Source organism: Globicephala melas, chromosome 3, assembly GCF_963455315.2.
Source record: "Globicephala melas chromosome 3, mGloMel1.2, whole genome shotgun sequence".
Classification (NCBI taxonomy): domain Eukaryota; kingdom Metazoa; phylum Chordata; class Mammalia; order Artiodactyla; family Delphinidae; genus Globicephala; species Globicephala melas.
Genome location: NC_083316.1, coordinates 62,618,240 through 62,634,102, shown reverse-complemented (window position 1 = coordinate 62,634,102; position 15,863 = coordinate 62,618,240). Strand labels below are relative to the sequence as shown.

General features: G+C 36.0%; 1 protein-coding gene across 2 annotated transcripts in view; it reads left to right on the top strand.

Annotated features, from left to right (window-relative positions):
* The window catches only part of HOMER1 (homer scaffold protein 1), a 124,694-nt gene that overhangs the window by 43,741 nt on the left and 65,090 nt on the right, over positions 1–15,863 (top strand). For both annotated transcript variants that reach the window (XM_030846576.2, XM_060295930.1), the window contains exons 2-4: positions 838–994; positions 5,443–5,574; positions 9,370–9,462. In XM_030846576.2, coding sequence (XP_030702436.1) covers positions 838–994; positions 5,443–5,574; positions 9,370–9,462 — 382 coding nt within the window. The remainder of the gene's footprint in view (positions 1–837; positions 995–5,442; positions 5,575–9,369; positions 9,463–15,863) is intronic.

Below are 15,863 nucleotides of genomic sequence, written 5' to 3'. Positions count from 1 at the left end.
AACTTAGTGAGAGTCACATATAAGATACTTGTATTTAAACAGCATATCATCAATTCTAATTATTTACAGTGGTTTTGTTCTATAAAGGCACCACAAACACTGAATTAATGAGTGTTGAACCATTGTCTGGAGGGAAACACAGTGTTAGATTCCTGTGAGCCTCTGGTCACAACATTTTCATCAGCCAATCAATAATAACCTTGTTTGATGTATGTTTCTATCTAAAGACACCCTATTTAATATATATTGTTGATTCATTACCATTGAACTCATGGCCAAAAGCACTGTAACTCATGCCTGAACAAAACTTATGTAACATTTTTTCTCCATGAGGCACATCACAGTCTGCTTACATCTAGGAACAGACAGCACTCAGCACTGTGCTTGGGGGCCCTTTGAAACAGTGAAAGCACCAACAAAAAGCACAAAAATGCAGACTTCATGGTGCTAAACAGATTGCAAAAAGAACACTTGTTTATAGTATGAAAGCTGAAACAAGAAGGCAGAGTGCTACCTTGATCAACCTCAGGTGGAAAGGTACATGTCAGGTAACTGGAAGAGACCAAGGAAGTACCTCAAGTATGGATTTTGGGGTTACAAATGCATTTTAGTGAGTAGGCAAAATCACAGATACAGAATCTTCAAATAATAAGGATTGACTGTAATTGTTTTAAAGAAGGTTATAATACTGAGTATTCAAATTTAAAAGAAAGTTTCTCTTATTTTCAAGGATGTGGGAATTTTTGGGTAAGTGGAATCATACAGTTTTCATGTTCTATTGTCCAGTGGAATAAAAGTGGCTGCTTTCATCCTGTCATTTTGTTTTCTCCCCTACAGGGAACAACCCATCTTCAGCACTCGAGCTCATGTCTTCCAGATCGACCCAAACACAAAGAAGAACTGGGTACCCACCAGCAAGCACGCAGTTACTGTGTCTTATTTCTATGACAGCACAAGAAACGTGTATAGGATAATCAGTTTAGATGGCTCAAAGGTAAGTTACATTTACATTAAATAACCTTGCTGTTTTGCTTTATATAGTATACACTTCAGTTTTATTCAGAAGATTTTTATCTTCATTAAAATAAAATATTTTCTTTTGAGCTTTAAAAACTTACCTTTTAAAAAACAAAATTGATCATTTTTAGGGTAGCAACTTTTTCATCCCCTAAATTACTTGGATTAACCACCTTATATATATATTGAGTTACATGCCAAAATATTCTACAAATTTGAAGTCAGTTTATTTGATAAATATTCATTGCATATCTGTTGTGTCAGGCACTGTGTTAGGTGCTAGGAATATAGTTTTCAACAGAACGGACACAGTTTCTACTCTTGGAGCATGTAATCTAGTGAGGAACTAGACTTCTTTTCAGATATACTTCTACAGTCTAGTAGGCAGTTCAGAATCCCTAAATCATAGGAAGTCTTTCAATATTAAGTTCAGTATTCAATAATAAAGCTGACATCCATTATTCAGAAGAGAAGCGTATGGACAAGACCTGTTTTTATTTGTTAGGAGAGGCAGATAGTAAAATGTTTATGAGCATGGACTGCCTGGGTTTCTATCTCAATTCTACCATCTATGAAGTTTGTGATTTGGGGCAAATTATGTGTTTACTTCTCTGAGTTTCATTGTTCTCACCTCAGTGGTAGTTGTAAGGATTGAGTTGGTATCTACAAAGCACTTGGTTACCTCAGTGCCTGATGGAGTATACCCTTCAATAGGGGGGAAGTTCCATTTTTTCCTCAATGAGTTTTGAATAATACATGTAGATAATTCCTAGGAAATTTTCACAGTTCAGTGTAGAGTTAAGACCACAAACTCTGAAGCTGGACCATCTGGTTTGAATTTTTACTTTAATACTTACTAGCCATGTGACCTAGAGCAAGATATTTAAACTCTTCATGTCTCAGTTTTCTCATCTGTAAAAAAGAACTAATGTAAATAACTGCATCATTACACCGTGGGATTATTGTGAAGATTAAATAAATTAATTTAGGCAAAAGCACTTAAAGTGTGTATAGTAATCACTATGCAAACACTTACTGCTATTGTTATTATTAATATTATTCAGCTTTTTTTTTTTTAAGATGTTGGGGGTAGGAGTTTATTTATTTATTTTTGCTGCGTTGGGTCTTCGTGTGAGGGCTTTCTCTAGTTGTGGCAAGCGGGGGCCACTCTTCATCGCAGTGTGCGGGCCTCTCACTATTGCGGCCTCTCTTGTTGCGGAGCACAGGCTCCAGACGCGCAGGCTCAGTAGTTGTGGCTCACGGGCCTAGTTGCTCCGCGGCATGTGGGATCCTCCCAGACCAGGGCTCGAACCGGTGTCCCCTGCATTAGCAGGCAGATTCTCAACCACTGCGCCACCAGGGAAGCCCCCAGCTTTTAATTATGTATTGCCTAGTGGTTTGGGGGAATCAAAGATAATTTAATTTAATGCTGAACTTTCAGTCTGTTTTTTCTATGTGCTCATTCCTTATCTCCTTAACTGGATTATAGGACCCCAGGGGCTATGTGCACTTTTTGTCTTGTACATAAGTGACTAACATGTATTTATTTGAATAATTGATCCTCTTTTCATTTTTACTCAGGATTTATAGGACTTGGGAAATAGCAATAGTTAATTTATCTGAAGCTTTATTTAATGAAGAATAATTTTGCCACATTTTGTAACTGTTTAGTGAAATTAACAGATATTAATTATTATAATCTCAGACCCTAGAGTGTTAATTTATTTCTTTTCCCTGACTTGATCCTTCAATTCTCTGTAATTTGTATTTCTCTCTTGGCCCAAACCATGGATAAGATGTGGTTTTATTAGAGAGGGCAGTTAAATGATATATAAAAGTAAAGTAGGCCCAAGTCCATTGTGATTAAATAATCCTCATGTGTTTTTCTCCTGAAGCAGTATGAACTATTGCTTCTGTCATTTCCATTTTTGAATATACTTTGTAGCTTGTAATTATTAGGCTCTTATATAACTCTTGTGAAAAAGTTTTTTTGTTTCTTTTAATAAAATCTACTCTCTGTACTGGAGTTATATTTTCTATCACATTTTCCATTTTCTAGTTACTTTTCTGAACTGATGCTATTAACTATTGCAGTTTCCTGCAGGAGTAGTTTTTTGGTAAGCAGTAGTGGTTTATTTGATGCAGCTAAATGGGTGGGTTTCTTTTCCCCACCCTCACTTCTATTTCTGCACAACATGATGAGTTGGGAAAACCTTAGGTGCCCCTGATTAGAAAACATCCATTTGTTCTCACTTAAGGCCTTTTCTGTGCATGTCAAGTTTGCTTGAAGGTTTTCTAATCCTACTGCAGAGACGTCAGTATGGCCAAGGGCCAGGATCAGGGCACTATATGGTTGGTAATGACACAGCATTTCTACTTCTTTTCCTTGAAAAGACAAGAACTATGGGATTGAGAGACATTTATTTTAAAGAACTAAAAATTTAAAAAAATGGATTTATAGTAGCATTCTATTTTAAGAATTCTAATAAATAATTTTAAGTGCAGAATCATCTATTATTTTAAAGTTTTATTCACTGATTAAAGAATCCCAAAACAAGTCATATGGAGGCAAGGAAAGGTTCAGAATGGGGATTAAAATGGAACTCTTAAACATAAAAGCAGAAAGAAGTTAGTCTGAAATAGCCAAACCAGAAGGTCAGTGACCGGCAACTCATGAGTCACACATTTTACATGCCTTATAAAGCCCGTGGTCGCCTCACTATGTGAGAGTTGTTAGGGTCACCTGTAAGATGCCCATCTCTCCTTGGAAACACTCAGATCCCAGCTCACATGTACATGTGCCCTCCTCAGGGAACACTCAAGGACCACCAAATCTAAAGTAGTTCTGGCCAGCCCTTGCCTTTCTGCCTCTCAGTCTTGATCCCATCCTGGTCTGTGGTCTTCACAGCACTTACCACTCCCTGGAATTTCATTGGTCGGCTACTTGTTTACTTGTTCAATGACTGACTCTTCTTGCTCTAAAATGTAATCCACAGTTACGTTGTTTCTCACTGTTGTATCTCAAGTTCCTAGAGTTGTGCTTGGTATTTAGTAGGTATTTGCACACGTGAAAAGTTGCATATCCAAACGAGTCCTTACCATTCGTTAGTATATTCTTTCCCACTCAGTCTTTCATTTGATGACAACCCTGCATGTCAGAGCAGTTGTTAGCTACATGTTACAGGATCTAAAATGACATGCCAGGAAAAACAGCTTTTGAACCAAAGGGTAAGGCAGTATATTAGTGTATAAATTTTGTCAGAGGTGAAAATGCTTATAGAGAATAAGGGCTCTCATGTAACAACAGATAACGTGTCTACTGGCAGATAACATGTCTACTGTCTGTGAGAGAAGGCAAGCCACCACTCTCTTACTGTCTACTTTAGTAGGACAAATGTCATACATTCATTATAACTTCATCAATACCTGCATAGCTCATAAATATTTACGTTTATACTGTTGTTCATGTGGTGTACAGATTTTGCTTTGTTCTGGAATGCTTGATTCTTATTCCACATTTAATAGTTCACCAAATAACTGCTTATGGATTTGATAATGTATCTTTTTATTATTATGGGATCACTTTGTAATCTCAATCTCAGTTACAGAGTCATTAGACTACTTAACTAAAACTGATTCTATACCTTAATAGTACTGGCAGAGGGGATGAGTGAACTGAAATTAATGTGTTAAAGAGTAGTTGAAGTTTATTAAAGTGATCAGCAAAGTTAATATTTAATAAAGTACTAAAAGACTAGTTTTCTAAGAAACTATGTTATAAACAGAAGTGATAGTGATTCTTATTACCATGATTTTATACGACTTTATATGTAAAGAAGCAAAGTGTATATTTAAGGGTTTGTTTTTCTCTTGAGTAAAGGAAAACTTACTAAAGGATCGAAAGTTTTTTCTGTATCACAGTATATTTCAGGTAAGTTGGCTTTAAGAAAATTCTTGTTGATGGATTTTAGAAAATAGTGATCAAATAGAAAATTTGTTCTATTGCTGCCTTTATTTTTGAAAGATTCTTTGGAGAGGGGTCCTTACTTTTTTAAATAAACAACTATTAAAACCTACTTGCTTCTGGTGAATATCATCCAAAATTCATAGATATTGATCCTAAATGTTCAAAGAGAAGACACTGACCACATTAAAAACTCTTTAAAAGTTTTTGCATCACAGGAAAACTTATTTTGCTTGTAAAGTATTGAAATTTATAGTAGAGTGCCATTATACTTATAGTTTTCTTATTACCATATTGCCACAGTCACTTATAATGTTAAAAACTGTTTCTCTAACTCTCTTTATATATTTAACATTGTGGCTCAATAGGAGTCCTGAGTTTTTATGTATCTGAATAGTCCTGTGCTTAAATGCCTATTTGCGAACTTTTGGCTGGTTACTCATACTTGTTTTATTTTTCAGGCAATAATTAACAGCACCATCACCCCAAACATGACATTTACTAAAACATCTCAGAAGTTTGGCCAGTGGGCTGATAGCAGGGCAAACACTGTTTATGGACTGGGGTTTTCCTCTGAGCATCATCTTTCGAAAGTAAGTTAAATCATAAGATCTGAGTGGAAATCTACATCTTCAAATCAGACGTCTTAAATATATAATAGAAAATGGAGAGTATAAAATGTAGGAGAAATTTCTTTGGTATTTTCAGAACAACTGTAGTGACAGCAGAGCAAGAAGTGAGAGATCAGTGGATCCCACGGTCAGTTGGAAACATTGTATACATTAAAAACAGTCACCATTGATTGAGGAGGGTTTTTGTGGTTAACTAGGTATGATAGGAAATAAAATGTGGGAATTATCACTTCAGAATGGACTTTGCTCGGGAGTTAGCACCCTTGGTTGATGTTCTGTAAGATAGGTAGACACCAAACGCTTCTGAATTGTGAAAACTCAAGCTGATAGTGATATTTCAGACATAATAGCAGGCACATATAAGTTACTGTTTAGGAAAGTGGTGCTTTGTCTGGGTGAGAATTACTCTGAGGCCTCTGATGCAACACAGAGTAAGATCTAAGAGACACCGTGAGGAGTTCTCGGAACTGACCAAGTAAATTACTGTGGCTAGAATGGCTGATAAAATACAGAGCATCACCAGGCTAAATACTGGAAATAAAACAGTTTTCCTGCATATAAACAAAAGCCATGCAGTGTTCATACCAGCAGCATCCTGAATTCTTGTGGATGTCACAAAGAGTTTATAAGGAAAAGGAAACAATCTCAGGATAACAAGATGATCAAGGAGATGAGGATTACTCACTTTTACCCTTCACATCTGATGCTCACCAGACCCAAAGAGTTATGCTTAAAACTTCTGTTTGAAGCATTCAGTTAAAAGAATAGCCCTACATTTGAACCATATTTTATGTATGATTTGGTATACATAGGATCTGATGGCTTGAGAGTTGAAATAGCTCAAGTACAGGGTAATCAGGCTCTTGTTAGATATACACCGTTAATACTTAAGTGAAACCTAAGCTGTTCGTTATAGAAATCATTGAGATTCTTAAAAATTATTTCTTTTAAAAAATCTTACACTTTTGTGAATATTTATTGACTTGAAGTTATAATTAGATAGTTCAGTAGTTAAAATAATCTTTCTTTCCTTTTGTTTTAGTTGCAAACTTTCCTTAACACTGTTGTTTTCAAGTGCTTTTGTTATCTTTTTGATATAAATTAGAGTTGAAAGCTCAATTTTACAACTATTTTAACTTTTGTCTTGATGATTATGTCATTCTCTGTAAGGTGATTAAAACAAACAAGTGTTAACTGATTTCATTTCTCTTACACCCATTATATTCTCTAAATATATTTCTTGAGCTATGGTAAAGTTATAAGTTTTAGACTTAAAGTATTTCAACATAGCAGGGACACAGGCATCGAGTTAAGCATTGTCCCTCCATAAACAATCCCCTTAGGAAATTACACATTTATTCTAATATTTTTGCCGTTACTCAGAACCTTTTTGGAAATTTTCTTTTGAAATTGTCTATTAAAGCCTATAGCAAAAACATTAAAACTATAATTATATTACACTTGCTGAATTTCTTGACAACAAAGGAACTAAATTGTGGATTAATTTCTCAAACCTGCATGAAATGATTTTTGAGCCTAAGTAATTTTGACTATATTAAGTTGTTGTTGTTTTTTTACTACATCTTTCAAGTTACTGCGCAGATAGCTAATGTGGCAAAGAAATAGTTTATTAAATTCTGTCACTCATATTGTCTCCTCTTATCTGATCTTTTTTCTAAGAATAGCTTTTATAGTTAAAGAATTTTATTTTTCCTCTTTAAAGTTAGCATATGCTTTTGACCAAACTGGTAGCGAATTCTAGTATTGTATTGTGAGGGTGGATTAACCATTAGGAAACAACTCAGTAGCTCCTGGAGCCAACTCTAGTTTGTTTATTCACTAGACTTGGCTCTAAGAGCTTATGATCAGTCTCTTCAGAATGTTTTGGTCCAAAGATCACAAAATCATGACTTATTTTCCAAGCTACCTTGAAGATTAATGTCAGCGCTTTGTAAACTATAAGGGACCCAAAGGAGTACATAATCTTTTACATAAGTGAAGCAAGCCTGTAAATATTCTGGCTTGTTTTGTCACTAAAATCATACATGAAATGAAACATTGTAAGAGTTTGGAGAAGGCTCTGAAGGCAATTCTAGGCAAGGTACTCTCAAAATATGAGAGAGCAGCAGCATTGAAAGAAATTTCTGGTCTCCTAAGGTTGATGTATGAGGAAAATTCCAACTATGCTTGGATTGTTAGAGTGCTTACCAAGTTGTATTTTGTTATCATGGAAACCTAAACCTATAAAAATTAGCAACAGCATGGGTCTTTATGAAGTTGAGAAGAATTTTAAACATTAAGTACTTTGGAATGCCAAATTAGTGTAAGAAAAACTTCGTGTATTATTTCAAATTACATGAAGAGAAATTAATTATGGTTTTGCTTTTATTTCAATTCCAACAATGTGAATGAGACCTTTTTAGCTCTATATTCAGACTTTTTTTTTTTACAGTAATGAGATATTCTCTTTAATTAGATAAGTATAATAATACAGATTCAGTTTCCTGATCTACAAGTTGTAGGTGGGGGTAACAGTGTTTAAGAAGGAAAGTTGTAATAATGACAACTTTAATTTTGACCCTCCTCCGTCTCCCTGTTGGCAGGTCAGAGTATCATGAGCCTTTCCTTACAAAGCTTTCCTTCCCAAGATGGCAATGAAATCAGGGTTGGCTTATGGGGTTCGAAGAGGGACCTATAATTTCATATTTTTATTGCTAGCTATAACAGATGTTTTGAGTTGCACAAAGATTTTAGATTTTTTAAATTTGGTTATTTTGTAGCCTTGCCTTATTCTCTCTGAGAACAGTGGCAGACTGGTTTCCACTTCCAGTTCATAAATAGATACTGTTTGTGGCCATGACATTTATTTGATTACCATGGGTTCCAAAGAGTTAGCATTTCATATAAAGTAATTTTTTTAAATTGTTACCAATCTTAAAGACCTTTGTGGGGTCCTGCTTTTCCTTTCTGCTGCTGTGTATTAGCTGTTTAGGAATCTTTGGAAATGAAGTTTTAGTAATGTCAGTTAGTGACAGTAGTAAACGTTGCTGTTTGTACTGCTGCAAATAAAATGCCTTACATAATACAAGAGTTTATATTCTAGTAAAAGTTAAAAGCATGCTCCAGATACAGAGATGATTAGGAATGGACACTTAAGCGATTTAGTTTTCTCCATGAGAAACAAACATAGTATGCCCATCTTTACTGATTCCACTCCCAACCTGTACCCCACACCTTGGTCTTAGTAAAGTATATCTGAACAACCAAGGAGAGACAAAACTAAGCTAGCTGAAACCAAATTCTAACTTAGTTTTATTATGATTTTTTTTTTTTTTTTTTGCGGTATGCAGGCCTCTCACTGTTGTGGCCTCTCCCATTGCGGAGCACAGGCTCCGGATGAGCAGGCTCAGCGGCCATGGCTAACCGGCCTAGCCGCTCCGCGGCATGTGGGATCTTCCCGGGCCGGGGCACGAACCCGCATCCCCTGCATCGGCAGGCAGACTCTCAACCACTGCGCCACCAGGGAAGCCCCATCATGATTTTTTTTAATGAGATCTGTCAGAGTACTTTATAGTGCGCAAATGTTTGATATTAGGTTTATTTTCCTGTCATTTTCATATTATGCCTGTAATTGATTTGAGGGCTAAGTTGCTGTGTAAGAGTCTGTTATTCCATAAAATGGAAGAAAACTAAGATGAAAGTGGGCATTAAGACCTATTTTCATTTGATTAATGTATATAGTCTTTCTACATTCAGTTTGCAGAAAAGTTTCAGGAATTTAAAGAAGCTGCTCGACTAGCCAAGGAGAAATCTCAAGAAAAGATGGAACTTACCAGTACACCTTCACAGGTGGGTATCTAATTTCTATTCTTACTTATAAGCCTTGTTCATTTTAGATGGTATCCTTTATGCCAGAGATAAATTTAGGAAAATAATGGCAAAATTAAGGTGATTGGATTCCAAAGTAGACATAGAAATGCACCCTTCAGTTAATCCATACTAGTGGAGAAAGGGTTTTTTTCCTATATACCAATGTGTACAAGAATCTCAGGGGGAAAAAATCTGTTTAGTAATTAAAACTCAGTTTTTTAATGTGCATACAACTTAAAAACAATTGTATATAAAAAACATAGATTGCCCTATTGTTTGTATTCTGTGTTCTGTGATGGTCGGTCGGGTGCAGCCCCGCAAGAGAAGACATAGGAGAGGCTTGGGAAAACAGAAGTTTATTGTCCTCACAGGTCCTAGAAACAGGAGGCACATCACACCTCTGGGTGGGGCACCAGGGATGCCTCAGGGTGGTCAGAGGGCAGAAAGCAAGAGTACAGGGGAACACCAAGGCTAGAGCCTGTATTGGGGTTTCTGTTGGGAATGGCAGGGCAGGGTGAACAGTTTAGGACTGGCTAGCCTGAATGATTTCAGTGGGCCGTAAACTATAGAGAGTTAGTTCCTAGTTGCCTAGTATCGAGCTCCTTGGATGATTAAGGCAGAGGAATATTGTCTCCTGGGATGGAGGGGCCAGATAGAGGAGGTATGGCCTGGTGTGGTTAATTTGCATATCAAAGCCATGCTCCCACCTTAGCCCCCTGCTATCTCTAAGAATTGGCTAGCCAGAAAGGTTTTTTAAGATGTCAAAACATCACAATATACAGAAAATAAAAATATATAAACAATATAGTTTGTTCTACCTGATTTTAAGGTGTGTTTAAATCTGACAGTTGGGACATTTTACATCTCAGCACTGAGACCCAAAGGTTGTAGTTTTTAAAAAAGTATCCCTTTTTGAGATTGGGATTGATACCATGTATAAAATATATAACTAATGAGAACCTACTGTATAGCACAGGAAACTCTACTCAATGCTCTTTGGTGACCTAAATGAGAAGGAAATCCAAAAAAAGGGGGTATATGTATACGTATAGCTGATTCACTTTGCTGTACAGTAGAAACTAACACAATATTGTAAAGCAACTATACTCCAATAAAAAATAAAGAAAAAGAAAAAGCATCCCTTTTTCCTTTAACAAAATGAGTTAATACTTATTACTTGTCCATTGTAATCTTTCTTCAGTTGGAAATTAATTACATCTCTAAATAAAATTCATTAAATAGTTACATTTGAGTACTTTCACAAAGGTTTTAATGTAATAATATCACTCATAGAAAGCCAATAATTTTCAGCTTTTTAATAATAGACTTTTCTAAAGTTAATCTTTATTTCAGTTGTCATCTTAAGAGTAAGGTTCAGCTTTGTGCTGGGTTCTTCTCTAGAGTAATTGTTTGTTTTTGAAGTGTACTTAGGAGATTTTATAAAAGGAAGGATTGGATATTAACAAATGTTTCTGTGGAATATGTCAGTAGTAGCTGATTTACATAAAACTTTCTTAAGTGAGTAAATAGTAATTGCCTTGGAATTTTGTGACTAGCCAAATGATTGGAACATTTTAGAAAATATTTTGCTCTTCACCTTCCTCCCCACCCCTGGCACCCAACTCTGTTTGGTAAACCCTACTGGTATAAATAGTTTTGAGTGTTTTCAGAGGAAAGAAGAGTTCTGTTGAGTATGCTTAAAGTTCATATTTCCTCATAGACTAAAGGTGTACTCTGGATTGAAGCCAAAGCTCCATGATACCTCCTCTGTACTTGCAGTGACCTGGAATAACAAGAATGATCATTTTGAAACTTCCCTTGAACCTGTCTCCCTAAGTGCTGTGATAACGTAGCGATGCTTTTAAGCATAAAAGCCTATTTAAAATTTAGTACCAGTACACGTTGGGAGCTCCAGTTCCTCAGGTGAATGATTCCAGTGTCACAGGAGGATGCTATAACACATTCAATAAGAGAATACTGAAAAAACTCCAGTAAAATTGTAATGGTTTACACTTTGCCCTTGTACTTAGTTCCTGCTTCTCTAATAATAACTTGTGTTTGTTTAATTGGTCATAAAGTGTTACAAGTTGCTGCTAAGATACCTGCTTCTCTTTGGTGGAAGGAATGTCTTTAAGCCTTTCATCAAAGGAATATATCAAAGATGTTTGTATTTGGAAAGTGCTGTGAAATATAAAGAATAAAGAAATGTCTTAAGTTCGTTAGTATTTGAGAGCCAAAATATACTGACCTTAATTTATCTTTTTAAAATATTTGAAGTCTGATTGTTAATTACAGAGCCAGAGAAATAGGGGGAAAATGGTATTTTCATTTCTCTTTCCTCTCCTTTCTTTTTTTTTTTTTATGACAGTCCCTTACAGAGGTCATTACTATTTCTGTTTTGACTCGAATTGTATGACCTTTGGCCACTCTGATTCCATTCAGCTAGAAAGCACAGCTTGATTCTCACTGGTTTAACCCAATCTACTAAATTAACACTCTGCCTGAAGACTAGGATGTTACTCAGGAATTCAGCAAAGTGGGTAGAGAGATTAAATGGGATAATTGATAATAGTAGACACTGAGTTGGTCATAGCTTTCACTTTTATTCGAGGTGGTATAGCAGACCAGTAAGGTGTATGTATTTTCAAGTCAAACAAACTAGACATAAATTCTTTTTCTGCCTCTATGTGATCTTGGAAAAATTGCTTAACCCAAGTCTGTTTATACATCTGCAGCATGAGTATTACATTACTTACCTTACGGGATTGTTGGGTGGAATAAGTATGATAATGGCAATGTCATGTTGACACTGTCATACAATAATGGCAATAATGTACACTCTAGAGCTTGGCTTTGATCTGGGCTCTAACCTTTTTTAGTTTTCTGAACTTAGGCATGTTAGTATTTTCTTTAGTCCATAAAACGGGAATAAGGATGATATTTTCTTACAAAGTTATTGTGAGAATTAAATAAGGATTACAAAGTGCTTAGCATATAGTAAAGGCTTAATAAATGTTAACAGCTGAGTTTCCAATGTGGCTGTAATGGTGAAGATGATGATGTAAAGCCTTGACATAGTTATTTAGAAAAATACAGATGCCTTAATTGAATAAAGCCTATATCAGAAGCCCCTGGAAGACATGTTAAAACACAAATTGCTGAGTCCCAACCTTAGCATTTCTGATTTAGAAGGGCTGAGGTGGGACCTGAGAATTTGCATTTCTAACAGGTTTCCAAGAGATGCTGATGGCTGTTGATCTGGGGAATCAGACTTTGAGAAGTAGTGCTGTAGACAAACCATTCCATCTCCCTAAAGGCTTGTGATGAAAGGAGTCTGGCGTTTAGAACAAAGTTGGCCAATTCCCTCTTAGACTCTTGAGCTAAGGTTGTATACTTGATATAAATATGTGGTCATATCAGATAATCTTCATGTTGTCTTCATCAAGGTAACATCTCTAGGAATGCTTTGAATCACATATTAGTTGTCAGTTTCTTTCCCATCTCTCTTTAAATAACAGACATTAATTTAGAACTTTTCCTCTGTTGGAGATCTTATGTTCTCATGTTTCCATGGGAATATTTTAAATAGTCAATTTGATATAAAATCAAGAGAGATGATTGACTTTAAACTTGAAATTTCTTACACAGTTCACAGTTTTAAAAATACTGTATTTCAGTTAACTTGTTAGGCACTTTCCTCAGAATATGCATTGAAGAAAAAGGGGCTATATGATCATTTAATCCACATTTTTCTTCATTGGAGTTTAGAAAAAAAATAATTTTTAGCTTCAGTTGACTAAGACTTTTAAATTGAGTAAAATCTATTTACTCCATCACTTGTTTGAAGCCAAAGAATATTCATGGGCTTTTTTTTTCCATTTAAGATATCAGGTTGTATAGCATTAAATATATTGTAGTAGCTACCTTGATTTATATTTAATATGTCTAAACCTCTTCCTCAAGATTTTTTAGAATTCACTTTATAGAAAAAACGGATTATATGTGTGTGTGAGTGTGTGTATTCAGAGAAAAATAAAGTTTATTTAGCTTTGTTATAAATACCATAATTTTTAAAATGTTCATTTTAACGATAAATTATATTTACCCAATGGCACTGGTTTATTGTAAGTGATTATTAGGCTCTCTGTGACTAGCTGTTTGATCCTATGAAAGTCAGTTGATCTCTTTGGCCATGGTTCTTGAATCTGTAAGGTCAGAGGTTTGAACTATATCATTTCTAAGGACATTTCAAGTGCAGTAAATCTCGAATGTTTTAGATTTTCCTGCTATAAATGGATTTTTTGAAAAGTGGTCTGCAGTAGCCAACTGTTACTATCGTAAACTATATTATTTATATATCTAGCCCACAAATATACCATTAGAATTAGTGAATGCCTATACATTAATATGATGCCTTCTTAGTATCATATGACAAGTGTGGTTTTACTGAACCAAATACCACGAGAACAAGTTTTACAACTTCAGGAAAGGTTCACTAGAGTTCTCTGGATATTTTTTTTGCTCTCCAAAGTAAGGGCAGTGGAGATATGTGTCTTTAATCCTGTTACTTGTCCCAATGGAGTATTTATCTGTTTCTCTATTGGGTTTACCTACTAGTTATTGGCAGTGAAAATAGAGAGGGAGGGAATAGACATAATAGTGAACTTGACTGAACTTGGAGGAAATGTAAGAATTGAGGAAATAGTGAGGGCAAGGGAGAATGGTAAAGTAAGATATTACGTTAGATGTTTCTGAAACTTCTATTCTTGGTTTGTAGCGTGAACTTCAAAGGAGGATATCTACTTCAGAGAATGAATTTCAATCCTATTGGACATACAGGTGAATAGTGTGTAGTTAGAAATTTGGAATTGGAACTAAGTCTCAAGAATCATCAACAAATGAGTAATAGTTAAAGCTGTAGGTGAGAATGATATCATCCAGAAAAAAATAGGATGGAAAGACAGGAGAGACAAGGGTCAAAAATTGTCACTTAAAGATTGTCACTTAAAGGGACTTCCCTGGTGGCACAGTGGTTAAGAATCCGCTTGCCAATGCAGGGGACACGGTTTCAAGCCCTGGTCCGGGAGGATTCCACATGCCGCGGAGCAACTAAGCCCGTGCGCCACAACTACTGAGCCTGCGCTCGAGAGCCCGCGAGCCCCAACTACTGAAGCCCATGCACCTAGAGCCTGTGCTCCGCAACAAGAGAAGCCACTTCAATGAGAAGCCTGTGCACCACAACGAAGAATAGCACCCGCTCCCCGCAACTAGAGAAAGCCCACGTGCACCCCCCCAACAAAGACCCAACACAGCCAAAAATAAAAATTAATTAATTAATTAAAAAAAAAAAGATGGTCACTTAAGGAATTTGAGGGAGATATAGGGAAAAACACAGAAGTAGGAAATGAACCAGCAGAGAATGTTAGCACAGAAGTCAAGAGAAGAGCATTTTAAGTTGGAGACAATGACTTGGCAGTGCAGGGAGCAGAGTTCCACTAGGTTGAAACTTTAAGAGGACTTTCAACCTAACAAAGTGGAGTCCACTTGTAAATACAGGGACTGTTGGGAAGGAAGGGCAATGTGAAGCACTTTGTAGAATGAAAGGAGATAGTTAGTGACTTTAGGTTATTCTTGAGGCCAAAATGCTTAGTAATAAGAATAAGGTAACAAATATTTGGTTCTCTTGTATGAGGAGAAAAAGGGTTAGCGTGATAATCTCAGGAGGATATGGAGCTAAGAATTTTTTTTCTGGAATGTATGTGTGGGGGTGACTGGAATGTGTTCTTAAATGGAAGGAAGGAGTTAGAGAAGGAAAAAGAGGCGAGAAGGAAGGGATCATTGATGGAGCATTGTGCAGAAGAGGGTAATGTGAGAGGGAAGGATGGAAACAAATTAGCTACTTTATTTGAGATAGGAGGGAAGGATAAAAACAGATTTAGATGCAGATAGGTGTGAGATCGAGGAAGTCTATGCCAATTTATTTCCATTTTTTCTGGAAGAGTTAGATCATTCTCTGAGAGGAAGGACAACCGAACAAGAGAAAGCTTGAACAGAGGTTTGAGATTGCTGTTAGGTAAAGAAAAAGAAGAGTCAAGTGGGAATAAGTAAAATTAAAGAATACTCATCACTTCAAGAGCATAATTGAAGTCAGAGCTCAAAATTATTTTCATGACACTAACCAGCATATTTAACGTATTTTCTCCCATAACATTTGGTAGCTTGGGCACATGAGAATAGGGAATGATGATATGAATTAGAAATTGGCAAGATGGGTGTTGTGGTAGGTAAGGAAGCCCGGAAGTTGGGATGATGCTACTGAGAATATAATTGAGATGATTGACTTTCTATTGCAGGCTGGGTATGGAGAGAAATAAAGCCAG